The 16,622-nt window shown below is 43.8% G+C and overlaps 1 protein-coding gene across 1 annotated transcript in view; it reads left to right on the forward strand.

Moving 5' to 3' along the window:
* Positions 1 to 5,820, forward strand: part of syt7b (synaptotagmin VIIb) — a 55,081-nt gene extending 49,261 nt beyond the window's left edge. Inside the window, exons 12-16 of the mRNA XM_063012514.1 lie at positions 1,188 to 1,455; positions 2,544 to 2,713; positions 3,067 to 3,181; positions 4,262 to 4,461; positions 5,062 to 5,820. Of these exons, the coding sequence (XP_062868584.1) occupies positions 1,188 to 1,455; positions 2,544 to 2,713; positions 3,067 to 3,181; positions 4,262 to 4,461; positions 5,062 to 5,166 (858 nt within the window). The 3' untranslated portion in view covers positions 5,167 to 5,820. The remainder of the gene's footprint in view (positions 1 to 1,187; positions 1,456 to 2,543; positions 2,714 to 3,066; positions 3,182 to 4,261; positions 4,462 to 5,061) is intronic.
* Positions 5,821 to 16,622: the final 10,802 nt, after the last annotated feature.

The raw sequence follows: 16,622 nt of genomic DNA on the forward strand, positions 1-16,622 counted from the left end.
AAAGCGACTTACAATCATGACTCAACAGTGGCTACTTAGCAGTGGTGGGGCTTGAACTGAAACCCTTCTGATTGCTAGTCCAGCACCTCAACCACTGAGCTACCGCTGCCCTGAGGTTCATCTACTGAATGGATTTGGCACTGGGTCTCGTTGAGTCGTGTCCTTCTGCTTTGTCATGTTCGGCCAGCAGAGGGGGCACGGAGGCGCAGATGATTGATTCGCTCCAGGTGGACGTTCTCCTATACATTACAGCTTCTCTCTCTGATTTGCCAAGCCGTGGTGCCAGTTTGCCACTGGTGCGTGATGCCAGCATTCTGTATCTTTCCGGGAACTCACCACGATGTCTGGCTTTTCGGGCGGATTACCCCAGGGGCAACATGACGTCCTTTTCGGAGCGGAACCCACCCGTAGTTGGTGTGGTAGGGGTTCTGCTCGGTTCCCTGTGTGTTCCGAGTTCTGCTCCGTCCACGTTAGTTTGTAACCTTTTAGCCACAGTTTTGTTCCACCTCGGTTACGCCATGTGCCCTCGCGTGGGTGCGTGGCTTCCCCTCGCGGTGCCAGCCTTCTCTCCGTACCCATAATTCTCACTTTTCAGCATTTTGAGCGTGAGATGTATCTTCTGACTTAACACGTGTTTAGTTAAACACGGGTTGTTCGCCGCGTCCGCGCCCCCTCCGCTCACTCTCGCCCTCACACGTCAAAGAGAGCGCGGTTCCGGGGGGAAGCCTGGTAATTAGAACCGGGAACACGGTGCCAGTGCCGTGGGGGCTGGCAGGAAACCTCCTCACTGGGTCTGTTTGGCATGCCGTAGGTGGCACCGCGCTGGTTTTGTTTAGACGTGAACCTGATGGTGGTTCCTCCACTTCCTCCATCACTGGTTTCAGTTTTAGTTTTGGATTCCAGCTCATGGATGGCTGGGGTATTATTGGGATTTGAACCCGCTACCTCTTGATGAATGGGTGATGGCTGCACTGTTGTACCACATGAGAGTTCTGAACACGTTCTTTGGGCATCTTTGGAAATGATAAACTACCCCTACCCCACTGCTGCCACACCATCACCCCACTGCTGCCACATCATCATCCCACTGCTGCCACATCATCACCCCACTGCTGCCACATCATCACCCCACTGATGCCACATCATCACCTCACTTACACTGTCCTCTCACTCTCCCCCCCCCTCAGTTATCTCCTGGTTCTGAAGAGGAGGAACATGAAGGACCCGTCTGCGAGAAGCTGGGACGTATCCAGTTCAGCGTGGGCTACAGCTTCCAGGACTCCACGCTTACAGTCAAGATCCTCAAAGGTCAGGATCTACCAGCCAAAGATTTCTCGGGAACCTCTGACCCGTTCGTGAAGATCTACCTGCTCCCGGACAAGAAGCACAAGCTGGAGACCAAGGTGAAGAGGAAGAACCTGAACCCTCACTGGAACGAGACCTTCCTGTTCGAAGGTGAGAAGTTCTGGCTTTATTCTTGGGCTTTTTATATATATAATAAATGATGTGAAGCTTGCTTGACTGTGGACAGTTTATCCTGTGCTCCAGGCTCTAGACAAACTAGCCCTTTTTATATGGGCACAGAGATATGACCATAAACACTAATGAGGATTTAGTAGGCCATGTATAATTGGCCACCACATGGCCAGAAGTATGTGGACACCCCGTTTAATTAATACGCTGTGGTGATTTCATACACCACATGCTTCCAACTTTGCAGCAACAGTTTAGGGAAGGTCCCTTCCAGTTCCAGCATGACTGGGCCCCTGTGTGCAGCCTGCACAAAGCCGTGACCTCCTACCCATCAAACACTTTAGGGATGAACTGGATCGCCGATCGTGATTAGAGGCCTGACCTCTCAAATTCTCTTTTGACTAAATGGGCAGAAATTCCTACAGACACACTCCAAATGTTCCAAATGTTGTGGAAAGCATTCCCAGAGGAGTGGAGCCTGTTATAGTTGCAAAGAAAGGGAGACTCTACAGTCTGTTGTGGATATAGCATGAAACTACACTATAAGGCCACAAGTATTTGGACACCTGACCATGAGCTTGCTGGGAATCCCATTTCAAAAACAAATAGTATTAAAACAACGGGAGCTCAGTGGTTAAGGTACATGACTAGTAATCAGAAGGTTGCTGGTTCAAGTCTCACCACCGCCAAGTTGCCCCTGTTGGGCCCCTGAACGAAACTCTCAACCCTTAATTGCTTAGATTGTATTCAATGATAAATTGTACATCGCTTTGGATAAAAGTGTCCGCTTAATGCCGAAAAACGTAAACGTAAAACAGAGTGACAGCTAGTGGCTTCTCACGAGACTGTGAAGTATGCCTGTGGGAATTTGTGCCCATTCAGTCAAAAGACGACAGCATTTGTATGGCTGGGCACTGATGGTGTTCCATTGCATCCCAGAGCTGGTGAGTGGTTCTGAGGTCAGGACTCTGTGCAGAACTCTGGAGTTTCTTTGTTTTAAAATCAAGCTTTTCTTCGTGTCCCGATACTTTCGCCCGTTTAGCGAATGCTGGTCCGCTTCTCTTTCTCAGGTTTCCCGTTTGAGAAGGTGGTTCAGCGCACGCTGTACCTGCAGGTCCTGGATTACGACCGGTTCAGTAGAAACGATCCGATCGGGGAGGTCTCCGTCACCCTCAACAAGCTGGACCTGGCGCACATGGAGACCTTCTGGAAGGAGCTGAAGCCCTGCAGCGACGGCAGCGTGAGTGTTCCATGGTGTATGTCTGAGTGTGTCAGGGGGGTGACGGGGGGGGTGACGGGGGGCGAGGATAATTACCTCGTCAGGTTCTGCCGTGTTGTTCCTCACCTAAAAGCCCTCAAGCTGTGCGCTGTCACTGATCTCCATCAGAGAGACGTACAAGCGAACCGTTAGCGTTGGCGCTCCGGGCTGATATTGACCCGCGGTTTTGGATAATGGGCGTCAGGTCAGAGCGAAGGATTCTAAGGTTCTTCCGCTGAGAATCCACCAGAATTCCATCAGCTTCGTTCGCTCCGGTGTCTTATAATTAGCCAGCGCGTCGACCGTCGCTAATCCGTGTGTGTTTGTGTGTGTAGGGGAGTCGGGGCGACCTGCTGGTGTCGCTGTGTTATAACCCCTCGTCAAACATCATCACTGTGAACATCATAAAGGCGCGAAACCTTAAAGCCATGGACATCGGTGGCACCTCAGGTGAGCACAACGTACACGCTAAAGCTACGACGTAAATAATAAAAAACATCCAGGGAGCAGAAGTTCAACATCATCACGTCACAATTCTGCAGCCTACGTTCTGTATTTTTAAATCATAAACATTTTAACGTAACAATTTTAGTAAATTTTACACTTTAATGTAACAATTTTAGTAAATTTTAAACTTTAATGTAAGAATTGTAGAACATTTTACACTTTAATGTAACAATTTTAGTAAATTTTACACTTTAATGTAACAATTTCAGTAAATTTTACACTTTAATGTAAGAATTGTAGAACATTTTACACTTTAATGTAACAATTTTAGTAAATTTTACACTTTAATGTAACAATTTTAGAACATTTTACACTTTAATGTAACCATTTTTGTAAATTTTACGCTTTAATGTAACAATTTTAGAACATTTTACACTTCAATGTAACAATTTTAGTAAAATTTACACTTTAATGTAACAATTTTAGAACACTTTACACTTTAATGTAACAATTTTAGTAAATGTTACACTTTAATGTAAGAATTTTAGTAAATTTTACACTTTAATGTAAGAATTGTAGAACATTTTACACTTTAATGTAACAATTTTAGTAAATTTTACACTTTAATGTAAGAATTGTAGAACATTTTACACTTTAATGTAACAATTTTAGTGAATTTTACACCTTAATGTAACAATTTTAGTAAATTTTACACTTTAATGTAACAATTTCAGTAAATTTTACACTTTAATGTAAGAATTGTAGAACATTTTACACTTTAATGTAACAATTTTAGTAAATTTTACACTTTAATGTAACAATTTTAGAACATTTTACACTTTAATGTAACAATTTTTGTAAATTTTATGCTTTAATGTAACAATTTTAGAACATTTTACACTTCAATGTAACAATTTTAGTAAATTTTACACTTTAATGTAACAATTTTAAAATATTTTACACTTTAATGTAATAATTTTAGTAAATTTTACACTTTAATGTAACAATTTTAGCAGATTAACGAACCGTCTCAGAGTCAGTGTGTGTGTGACGTGTGTGTGTGTGTGTGTGTGTGTGTTCCAGACCCGTACGTGAAGGTGTGGCTGATGAACAAAGATAAGCGGGTGGAGAAGAAGAAGACGGTGGTGATGAAACGATGTCTGAACCCCGTCTTTAACGAATCCTTTCCCTTCGACGTTCCCGCCCACGTCCTGAGGGAGACCACCATCATCATCACGGTCATGGATAAGGACAGGCTCAGCCGAAACGACGTCATCGGGAAGGTAGGGTGGGGTCCGGACTGATCTCCGTTATCCCCCGGATAACCCCGTATAGTCATTGTCGTGTAGGGGGAAAGAGAGACTTCCCCAAACTGTTGCCGCAATGTCATTTTTATACGCCTGTTAGCAACAAATGTGGCAGAAACAATAAATTCAATCATTAGGAGGGGCGTCCAGATATTTTTGGCTATACAGTGTATAGTGTAATTTTAGTACTAATATACTGTATTTTAATTAATATTTATTTATAAATGTATTTATATTTTTAAATGGAAACATTGGACTGTCTAAATATTTATTTATTTATTTATTTATTTATTTTATTCATTTATTTATTTATTTATTCACTTATTTATTTATTTCTTCATTTATTTAATTATTTATTCATTTATTTCTTCATGTATTAATTGTATTCATATATTTATTATTTTCTTCATTATTTCTTTATTTCTTTATATATTTATTCATTTATTTATTTCTTTACTTATTTATTTTTTTATTTTTTTTATTTCTTCATTTATATATTTATTTTATTCAATTATTTATTATTTTCTTCATTATTTATTTATTTCTTTCTTTACTTGTTTGTTTGTCTCTTATCAGATCTATCTTTCATGGAAGAGTGGTCCAGCAGAGGTCAAACACTGGAAAGACATGATGGGGCATCCTCGCACTACCGTGGCCCAATGGCACGCCCTCAAAGCTTAACGGACACGCCCGTGTGACTCCGCCCTCAGATCAAAACCACGCCCACAAACCCCTGTTATTATGCACAAGCTCGAACACGGGTACCAAAAGCCATCCAACCTTCAGCCACTGTTTTATTTTATTTCCTCCGAGGTCCATTTCTTGATTTTCGGGTGAGTCGAGACCCACTTAAAATCGAGGCTGATCACTGCCGTGAAGATCACAGACGCCCCGCGTCATTCAGCGCAAATCAGGTTCATCTTCCTCCGCGTGATTCCGAGCAGGGCGAGCGGACGTCCTGAAGACGGGAAGGAGAAGATCCGACCCCCCACTGCCGTGTTTTTGCACCCTCTATTCCGTCCATTCTTCCTCCCGAAACCTACGCGAGGGTCCGACCGGACCGAGTCGCGGTGCAATACCTGACGGAGAGAGAGACGGACTCGGGGGGGTGAAGCTCTCCTCCGTCACCACGTGTAGAAACTCATGTTTGCTGGAACTCCTCGTCGTCCGTTTGTACCGTGGGTGCCGTGATGTGACAAACAAGAGTTGTTGTTCCAAAAAAACACTGAAAAAAAAAACAAGCTGGATTAAAAGTGTTGGGGTGTTTTCATGCCGCATTCGTTCAGTTGGGTTCAAATCAAACCTAAAAGAGGAGCAAAATACAACTGATGGATTGTGGTTTAGGTGAACAAAATCAAGTAGGTAGCGCGGTCTCATCACAGCTTGAAGGGTTTGGGTTCAATTCCCGGGGCCGGGCCATCAGGATGTATCTGTGTCTGTGTGGGTTTCCTCCGGGTGCTCCGGTTTCCTCCAACAGTCCAAAAACGTGCAGTCAAGTTAATTGGAGACACTAATTTACACCGATCAGCCATAACATTAAAACCACCTCCTTGTTTCTACACTCACTGTCCATTTTATCAGCTCCACTTACCATATAGAAGCACTTTGTAGTTCTACATTTACTGACTGTAGTCCATCTGTTTCTCTACATGCAGGACCCCCACAGGACCACCACAGAGCAGGTATTATTTAGGTGGTGGATGATTCTCAGCACTGCAGTGACACTGACATGGTGGTGGTGTGTTAGTGTGCGTTGTGCTGGTATGAGTGGATCAGACACAGCAGCGCTGCTGGAGTTTTTAAATACCGTGTCCACTCACTGTCCACTCTATTAGACACGCCTACCTAGTCGGTCCACCTTGTAGATGTAAAGTCGGAGACGATCGCTCATCTATTGCTGCTGTTTGAGTCGCTCATCTTCTAGACCTTCATCAGTGGTCACAGGATGCTGCCCACGGGGCGCTGTTGGCTGGATATTTTTGGTTGGTGGACAATTCTCAGTCCGGCAGCGACAGTGAGGTGTTTAAAAACTCCAGCAGCGCTGCTGTGTCTGAGCCACTCATACCAGCACAACACACACTAACACACCACCACCATGTCAGTGTCACTGCAGTGCTGAGAATCATCCACCACCTAAATAATACCTGCTCTGTGGGGGTCCTGTGGGGGTCCTGACCATTGAAAAACAGGGTGAAAGGGGGTAACAAAGTATGTAGAGAAACAGATGGACTACAGTCAGTAATTGTAGAACTACAAAGTGCTTCTATATGGTAAGTGGAGCTGATAACATGGACAGTGAGTGTAGAAACAAGGAGGTGGTTCTAATGTTATGGGTGATCTGTGTATCCTCATTGTGTCCTGTGATGGATTTGCAACAATGAATGAATAACTGTAAGAAAACTCACGGTAACTGGCTCAGGGAACCGAACCCGGGGTGTCGGAGCTGCGAGATACAGAGGGTTCAAATGGGCCGAACCGAATGACGAAGGTGTGAAAGCGCCCGTAAAGGAAGTTCAGTCGAAAATTATCCCAAACATTCCAATAACTGTGAGAAACAGGGCCGGCTGCTCCGGGTTTGTTTACCTTTCAAACTCTGACGGCCAATCAAAATGCTTCCAGGGTAGAGAGAGTCGGTGGGTGGCGAGAGTGTGTGTGTGTGTGTGTGTGTGTGTGTGTTGCATTAACTATGTTATTATTCTCTAAACGAATACACTGCCGAACTCAGACGAACGTCTGTCTTGATCTTTTGTTTGTGTTTAAAGAGCTGAAACGTCGTACGTGCCGAGTGCAGAACGAACCCGGAGCGAAGAGGACGCTGGAAACGTCGAGTACGTGTAACCGTGTGTGTGTCTGTGTTTGTCGTTACCTCCGAATACCGTGTGTGAAAAATCACAGCCGAAACTGAATCTTCACGGTCGAACCTTCATATAAAATCGTTTTAACTCTCCTGCAGAAATCCTTCACAGTTTTTATCTGTTTCTAAACGTATTTTGTGCGTTTGCTGGAGTATTTACGGTAGGAGTGCTACACCAGGATTTATGGTAATCCAGTATGGATACGTGGAGTAAAATCCCAGCAGAAATGATCGATTCCAAAACAAAACGAGAATTACACATCATGTAGCCGAGACCAAAACACGAGGGTTCTTCAAAAAGTTTCCGCACTTTTTTATCTCTAGTTATTAAGAATTTCAAGAACAAACTCAGTCACTTTTCTACATCGTTGCCTTCCGATGCATTTTTCCAGCGTTGTATCGACTTTTTAATGCTTTCACATCATCACCACATGAAAATCTTCTTCCCCTTAAAGCTTCTTTGAGCGTCCAAAAAGGTGGAGATCAGATGGAGCTAAATCCGGACTATAAGCGTCTCTCAGACACGAGTGATTACTACTCCTCCACCCTCGTCGCTTATCTTCTTCTTGTTCCTCAGCCTTTGTCCCGTTTTTCGGTTACGGGGTCGGCATTTCCGGCTGGATTTGGCACAGTTTTTACGCCGGATGCCCTTCCTGACACGACCCTCCCTATTCATCCGAGTGACGTCTGTCCTATGCGACAATTAAGTCACGGGCTGCGCCCGGAATCGCATACTTACAGAGTCTGTACTAGAATGGAGGAAGTATGCACTACTCGGCCGGTAAAGAAGTACATCTTACCAACGTCAAGTGATGACGTGGGGACGTGATGATGTAATTACAAACACCACTCGCCAAACTTTAGGACATTTATCGTCTTTTTGTTATTTATTTGTCTTTAAAAAAAATTATTTTATTCATCTTACTTACACTTGTGAACAGAGGACTCTGCTTTCCGCGTCTTTCTTGTTTCTTATTCCGCTTCAATCGCCTACGCAGCTCCAGTTGCATTATGGGATACATTAGCGGACCGCATTATATAACTAATAAAGTAACTTGTAATCTAACTTAGTTACTTTTAAAATCAAGTAATCCATAAAGTAACTAAGTTACTTTTTAAAGGAGTAATCAGTAATCAGTAATCAGATTACTTTTTCAAGGTAACTATGCCATCACTGATCGTATGTATACGGATCTCCATATTAACCCACTTGGTGCCGGTGAAAAGAAGCGGTCAGTTAGTCACAGTGCTCCTCTGTCAGGAGTGGAGGTCTGCAGCAGTAGAGATGGAATACGATCAGGGAATATGATACGACTAAATAAGGAGGAAAAAAGCATCAACATCCAAAATTTAGATACTGAGAATTATACAGTGTTGTGTAAAATATTCTGATTATTATTATTATTATTATTTTAAACACCGGAGTCGTCCAGTCATGATCATACACAGAGCACTTTCTGCTCAGTCGCACGAACATTTTGTCCTTCACATCAGGATCCTCGTATCAGACAGGAAGTGCTAGACATCAGACGCGAGTATCTCTGGCAGGAAGCTCTTTCTCTTCTCGTCTCGTCCTTAACGAACTGTGACAGGAACGACCTTCGCTAACCTAAAGATAGAGTGAAACGTGTTACAGACGAACCCTGACGGAGGAGAACGTGAGGACGAGCACCAGGTCCTGACGTCTGGTGTACTAATATCTGATCATCGGGGTTTAAATTACATTTAGGGATAAAGAACGTGCTGGTCAGGATTGTGGGAAACACTGTCAACCACCCTCCCTCCCTCAGTCACAGCCAATCATGTCTGTGTCTGTGTAGACGCCCGACCGGTCAATAGCAGCACTGAGATTCGAGCCCCTGATCTCAGAAGTAGTGGGATAGTGTATTTTACCTCTGCACCACATTTAGGACAGTTTTGGGTTTTATGGGTTTGTCTGGGGCTAATATTTCTATACATTAAGGTACACTACATAGACAAAGGTATTGGGACACTGACCGTGAGATTGTCGGACACCCCTTTCCAGAACCGTCTGCATTTATATCGAATCGCTCCGTCTTTCCTTTGTAGCTTTAGTATCGTCCACTCTTTTTGGAAGCCTTTCTACAAGACCCACTTATTCAGTAGAATCAATGAGGTCAGGAGCTGCTTTACATTTACTATTTATCCAGAGTGACAGAATACAGCCTGAGCAATTGAGGGTTAAGGGCCTTGCTCAAGGGCCCAACAGCAACCTGGCAGTGGTGAGGCTTGAACCAGCAACCCTCTGATTACTAGTCCTTAACCACTGGGCTACAGCTGCCTATTAGAACATAAGAGAAGCGGATTCCCTCTTAACTGTTGCTGCCATGTTAAAAGCATATTATTTACCTTATATAATTTGTATACACCTGTTAGTAAGGAATGAGACAGAAACAACTAAATCCCGTCATCAGAAAGGGCGTCCACATACTTTTGCACATAGTGTATGTTCAGTGTAAGACGTAATTTTGCGTTTTATTGCTCGGTTAATGTTTAGATTTTATTTTCCACGTATATATAAAGACGCAGGTGCGTCTCAGTACGACAGCGAGGCAGCTAACCAGCTCTTATATGTTCGATTCGTTTGTTGTGATGAATTTATAGTTTTGATTTATTTGTACGAACCACGTTTCCAAAAAAGTTGGGACGTTTAGTGAAAGGAAGTAAAAAGAAGAACCTGTGATTTGTTCATTCTTTCCAATCTTATTGAACAGAAATTTAACTCACAAACGTAGAAAGAAACAATTTCTTTTTACCTGTTTTTGCCTCTGTCCCAACTTTTTTGGAGTGTGTTGCAGGCATAAAATTCTAAAGTGTTTATATTTACGATCCACACTTTACATACAAGTTTACATTTACAGCATTTAGCAGACACCCTTATTCAAAGTGACTTACAGTAGTGTGACAGGGTTAAGGGCCTCGCTCAGGGGTCCAACAGCAGCAACCTGGCAGTGGTGGGGCTTGAACCAGCGACCTTCTGATTACTAGTCCAGTACCTTAACCACTAGGCTTATTTAACTTTTGTTAACACTAGTTAAATAACGATTCAGTGGAATGAACACATCACAGATTCGTCTTTTTACTCTGCGTTTTAGAAACAAACCGTGCCAACTTTTTTGGAAACGTGGTTAAGTTTTTAATTAGTTTTTCCTGAAAATGACCCTAAATGAGCCAGCATTAAACCGGACGGGTGCGCACCTCCAAACCTGAAGACCTTTAATGTTAATGTGAGGTGACGTAACAACGGCGGAGGGTTGCATCAGCCGGTCGTGTGTGTGTGTGTGTGTGTGTGTGTTGGGTTTTTGGATGGTAAACACCACCCTCTCAGCAGCTCCCCTGGTCACACGTACAGTCCGTGATGTGAATATAGTTTTAAATATGTTGATTTATTTTGGCATAAATGTACAGTGTACAGAGATACGTGTGTATATAAAAACAAGAAAATCAGCTGACGGCGTCGTCTGTTTTTTTTGTTTTTTTTTTATTCTTTTTTTTATTTATTTTTTATTTATTTTTAATTTAGCGCGTCCAATTTCATCCTATCTATCATCCTCTCATTAGTGCGGATTCCTGCTCCTGATTGGGGCTGAAGAAGCCGTTCCACGCCTCCTCCGAAACGTGCACAGCCAATCGACCGTCTTATCACCCACATTTGACGAGTGTAGCGTGGCAGAGTACTGTGCACGGAGGATCACACACTCCGCCACACCCCCTCCCGTCTCCATACAGGCGCCACCAACCAGCCAGCAGAGGGCGCAACCGCCCCGTTCCTGAGAGAGCATCCCCTACGGTCTCAAGTCCCGCCCCCCACCCGGACAACAGGCCAATCGTTGTCCATAGCCGCCCAGCCTCGACCGTGAAGGCAGAGCTGGATTCGAAACGACGCTCCTTCGAAATCCAGCCCTGGTTGCAGCGCGTGTCTTTTACCGCTGCGCCACCTGAGCGGCTGCGTCGTCTGTGTTTATTCAATTCATTCTTTGAGGTCTTTTTAGGAGCGGGGTAGTTCAGGTGTTTCAGCCATGCCCATCAGTAACAGGTGTATAGCATCAGTTATACTGTATATAAGGTTCTTTCCTGTTCTGCCACAGTTGAGCCCCTCTAGTGGTTCACCGGAGTACCGTTCTCCTGGCAACCGCCAAACCCAGACTCGTCCATCGGATCGCCAGACGGAGAAGCGTGATTCGTCACTCCAGAGAACACGTCTCCACTGCTCTAGAGTCCAGTGCCGGCGTGCTTTACACCACTGCTCGGTGATGTGAGGCTTGGATGCAGCTGCTCGGCCATGAAAACCCATTCCATGAAGCTCTACACACTGTTCTTCAGCTGATCTGAAGGCCACATGAAGTTTGGAGGTCTGTAGTGATCGACTGTGCAGAAAGTTGGTGACCTCTGCGCACTATGTTCCTCAGCATCCGCTGACCCCGCCCTGTCATTTTACATGTTGCTGTCGTTCCCAATCGCTTCCACTGTGTTATAATAGCACTGACAGTCGACTGTGGAATATTTAGTAGTGAGGAAATTTCACCACTGGACTTGTTGCACAGGTGGCATCACGGTACCACGCTGGAATTCACTGAGCTCCTGAGAGCGACCCGTTCTTTCACTAATGTGTGTAGAAGCAGTCTGCATGCTGAGGTGCTCGGTTTTATACACCTGTGGCCGGTGGAAGTGATTGGAACACCAGTGATTCATGAATGATTTGGATGGGTGAGTGAATACTTTTGGCAGTATAGTGTAGATCCATTTAATACTACCTACAGCATACGTTGGGTCTGTGAGAATGGACGCATATTTGATTCGCCCACCATAAAAGTGCAAAGGTCGACGGACGGCGACTACGAGTGATTCCGATTCAGTTGTTGATGCAGATCCTGCTGAAGCAGACCCAGGTGAGGAAGCTCCTACCACCGGTTCACCAGAAATAAACCCACAACATCGACGGAAATAAAAAAAATACCCACAAAATACATCAAATGTACCATGAGCATAACACCATACCTTGTTATCCTCACTGAAAGAGTCGGATTAATATCAAACCCTGTGTCGAGGGGGTCAGAGAAAATATATTTGAACACAGGAGGGTGTAAGAGGTTGAGAGCTACTGCTTTACCCCACTGAGCACCTTCAGGACAAACTGGAACATTTACATTTTCAGCATTTAGCAGACGCTTTTATCCAAAGCGACTTACACAATGAGCTGAACACGATGAGCAATTGAGGGTTAAGGGCCTTGCTCAGGGACCCAACAGTGGCAACTTGGTGGTGGCGGGGCTTGAACCGGCAACCTTCTGTTTACTAGTCCAGTACCTTAACCACTGAGCTATCACTGCACTGTCACATTAGTTGGAAGCTAGAACATCAGGACTTCAAAATCCTGTAAAACAATTCCAGAAGAGTGGAGACTGTTAATGCTGTAAAATGCACCAACTTCATATTAATGCACATGGAATGGGATGTCCAGCAAGCAAATGGTCAGATAATTGCATTCTTTCAGGCATATAAAGCACACTACATGGACAAAAGTATTGGGACAGTCCTTGTATTTACAGCCACAGCAGTTATAAATAAAATTACATGCCTCCAACTTTGCAGCAACAGTTTAGGAAAGGTCCCTGTTCATGAAGAAAGCACATAACCCTGAGCTCAGCCCCACTCAACAGCTTCGGAATGAACTGGAACATCAACAGAGGCTTCCTTGACCAACACTGGTGCCCAGCCACCAAACGGGCACAAATTCCCACAGATATACCTGGTGTCTCTGTGCATGCTGGAACAAGACATTTCGAAGCATTGATTCTCCGTTCATGTAACTGATTCCATACCCGTTTGCACTAGGTGTGGCTAAAACACCCAAAGTCAGTAATAAGCAAGGGTGTCCATAAACTTTTTGCAATATTGTGTATTTCATCTCTTCCAATGATGCAACCACAATCGAATGAGGAATAGATGGAAGGAGGCGTAGGAGGAGGATGCAATTTAAAGAGAGAAAGAGACGATCGGGCAACACATGAGGTTGTCCTCACACACACACACACACACACACACACACACACACACACACACACACACACTGAGTAGATGCTGGAGGATGACAGGAACATGTCGGAGGGAAATGAGAGATGGTGTGGGCGAACGCCAGCTACACACAGAGAATTCGCTTCAGGCAAAAACATCAGCCACCATTTATAGCGATGGCATGGAACCCACATGTGGCGTGGGTTAGCGGGATACACGCCGGCGGAATCACGCCAAGCCGGGCTGTTTAACATTCTGAATCAGAGCTAATACGACCAGTCAACCAGGAGGAAACGCTCGGTTTAAGAGGGGCTTTTATTTTCTGTCCTGACAAGCCGACACTAATCAGCATTTCTGCTCTAAAATGTATTTAATTTAATTCAAGTACAACGTTTCTAAGCTAATACGGTTCTGTGCTTGTTTTGTTTCTGGAAACGTCCATACATCCTTTCTGTTAACTTCATTAATAAAACATCAGAAAAATTCTTACATAAATCACCCCGAAAACTGGGACCTAACCAAGATGAAGCCCCCCGTTATTCCCTTCAAGCTACACACAGGATTTAATTCTTTAAGATCTCATATAAAGATCGGAAAAATAATCTACAATGTTCACAAATAGCAGAAACTAAACCAAACAGAAAAACTTCAAATCATTAACAGTTAACCTTTGAGTTACGAACAGTTTAGCATACAAACATTTCGGGTTACGAGCGATCTTTTTCAACTTAACGTACGAACAAATTTCGGATTAGGAACCGAAATTTGCGAAACATGTGACATCACGAACAAGTTGACTCCGACCGTCTCTCTCTCTCTCTCTCTCTCTCTATATATATATACAGTGTATCACAAAAGTGAGTACACCCCTCACATTTCTGCAGATATTTAAGTATATCTTTTCATGGGACAACACTGACAAAATGACACTTTGACACAATGAAAAGTAGTCTGTGTGCAGCTTATATAACAGTGTAAATTTATTCTTCCCTCAAAATAACTCAATATACAACCATTAATGTCTAAACCACCGGCAACAAAAGTGAGTACACCCCTAAGAGACTACACCCCTAAATGTCCAAATTGAGCACTGCTTGTCATTTTCCCTCCAAAATGTCATGTGATTTGTTAGTGTTACTAGGTCTCAGGTGTGCATAGGGAGCAGGTGTGTTCAATTTAGTAGTACAGCTCTCACACTCTCTCATACTGGTCACTGAAAGTTCCAACATGGCACCTCATGGCAAAGAACTCTCTGAGGATCTTAAAAGACGAATTGTTGCGCTACATGAAGATGGCCAAGGCTACAAGAAGATTGCCAACACCCTGAAACTGAGCTGCAGCACAGTGGCCAAGATCATCCAGCGTTTTAAAAGAGCAGGGTCCACTCAGAACAGACCTCGCGTTGGTCGTCCAAAGAAGCTGAGTGCACGTGCTCAGCGTCACATCCAACTGCTGTCTTTGAAAGATAGGCGCAGGAGTGCTGTCAGCATTGCTGCAGAGATTGAAAACGTGGGGGGTCAGCCTGTCAGTGCTCAGACCATACTCCGCACACTACATCAAATTGGTCTGCATGGCTGTCACCCCAGAAGGAAGCCTCTTCTGAAGTCTCTACACAAGAAAGCCCGCAAACAGTTTGCTGAAGACATGTCAACAAAGGACATGGATTACTGGAACCATGTCCTATGGTCTGATGAGACCAAGATTAATTTGTTTGGGTCAGATGGTCTCAAGCATGTGTGGCGGCAATCAGGTGAGGAGTACAAAGATAAGTGTGTCATGCCTACAGTCAAGCATGGTGGTGGGAATGCGATGGTCTGGGGCTGCATGAGTGCAGCAGGTGTTGGGGAGTTACATTTCATTGAGGGACACATGAACTCCAATATGTACTGTGAAATACTGAAGCAGAGCATGATCCCCTCCCTCCGGAAACTGGGTCGCAGGGCAGTGTTCCAGCATGATAATGACCCCAAACACACCTCTAAGATGACCACTGCTTTATTGAAGAGGCTGAGGGTAAAGGTGATGGACTGGCCAAGCATGTCTCCAGACCTAAACCCAATAGAACATCTTTGGGGCATCCTCAAGCGGAAGGTGGAGGAGCGCAAAGTCTCGAATATCTGCCAGCTCCGTGATGTCGTCATAGAGGAGTGGAAAAGCATTCCAGTGGCAACCTGTGAAGCTCTGGTAAACTCCATGCCCAGGAGAGTTAAGGCAGTTCTGGGAAATAATGGTGGCCACACAAAATATTGACACTTCAGGAACTTTCACTAAGGGGTGTACTCACTTTTGTTGCCGGTGGTTTAGACATTAATGGCTGTATATTGAGTTATTTTAAGGGAAGAATAAATTTACACTGTTATATTAGCTGCACACAGACTACTTTTCATTGTGTCAAAGTGTCATTTTGTCAGTGTTGTCCCATGAAAAGATATACTTAAATATCTGCAGAAATGTGAGGGGTGTACTCACTTTTGTGATACACTGTATATATATATATATATATACATACAGTGAGCGAACATTCGGACAGCGGACGGTGTGTTTCCGGTGTTTTCTTTATATTTTGTAAAATTCTATATTAAAATGTCCCCAGAGAAGGTTTGTTGTTGTATAATTACTCCTGCCAGTAGGTGTCACTGTGTATCAGACAGAGGGGACAGTGAGTGAGAGAGAAGAAGGAAGTTATTCTTTTGTGAAATTACAACACTTGAAATAAAGAAAGAAATAATAGAGAAATATGAGAGTTATTGTTGTTTCTGGTAGATGGTACAGCACACGTACTGTACTGAAATGTGATGTGTGTTTTATGTACAGTACAGTACTACTGTGTATTGTTGTTTATTATTGTTTATTACAGGAATGTCTATTCTATAATTTAAGATTTAATATACGTGTATTTATTTACATTACATTTTACATTTACATTTACATTTTCGGCATTTAGCAGACGCCTTTATCCAAAGCGACTTACATTACAGTATACAGTCTGAGCAACTGAGAGTTAAGGGCCTTGCTCAAGGGCCCAACAGCAGCAACCTAGCAGTGGAGGGGCTTGAACCAGCAACCTTTGGATTACTTGTCCTGTGCCTTAACCACTAGGCTACGGCTTGCCCTATTTATAACAGAAAAGAGCATTTAAGACATTAGAGAGGTTAGGTAAGAAGGGTTTGGGAGGTCTGGCACAGATTAATTCCATTTACATTATTTCTTATATGAAAAACAGGTTTAACTAACGAACATTTGGACT

This window comes from Trichomycterus rosablanca, chromosome 17 (assembly GCF_030014385.1).
Source record: "Trichomycterus rosablanca isolate fTriRos1 chromosome 17, fTriRos1.hap1, whole genome shotgun sequence".
NCBI lineage: Eukaryota > Metazoa > Chordata > Actinopteri > Siluriformes > Trichomycteridae > Trichomycterus > Trichomycterus rosablanca.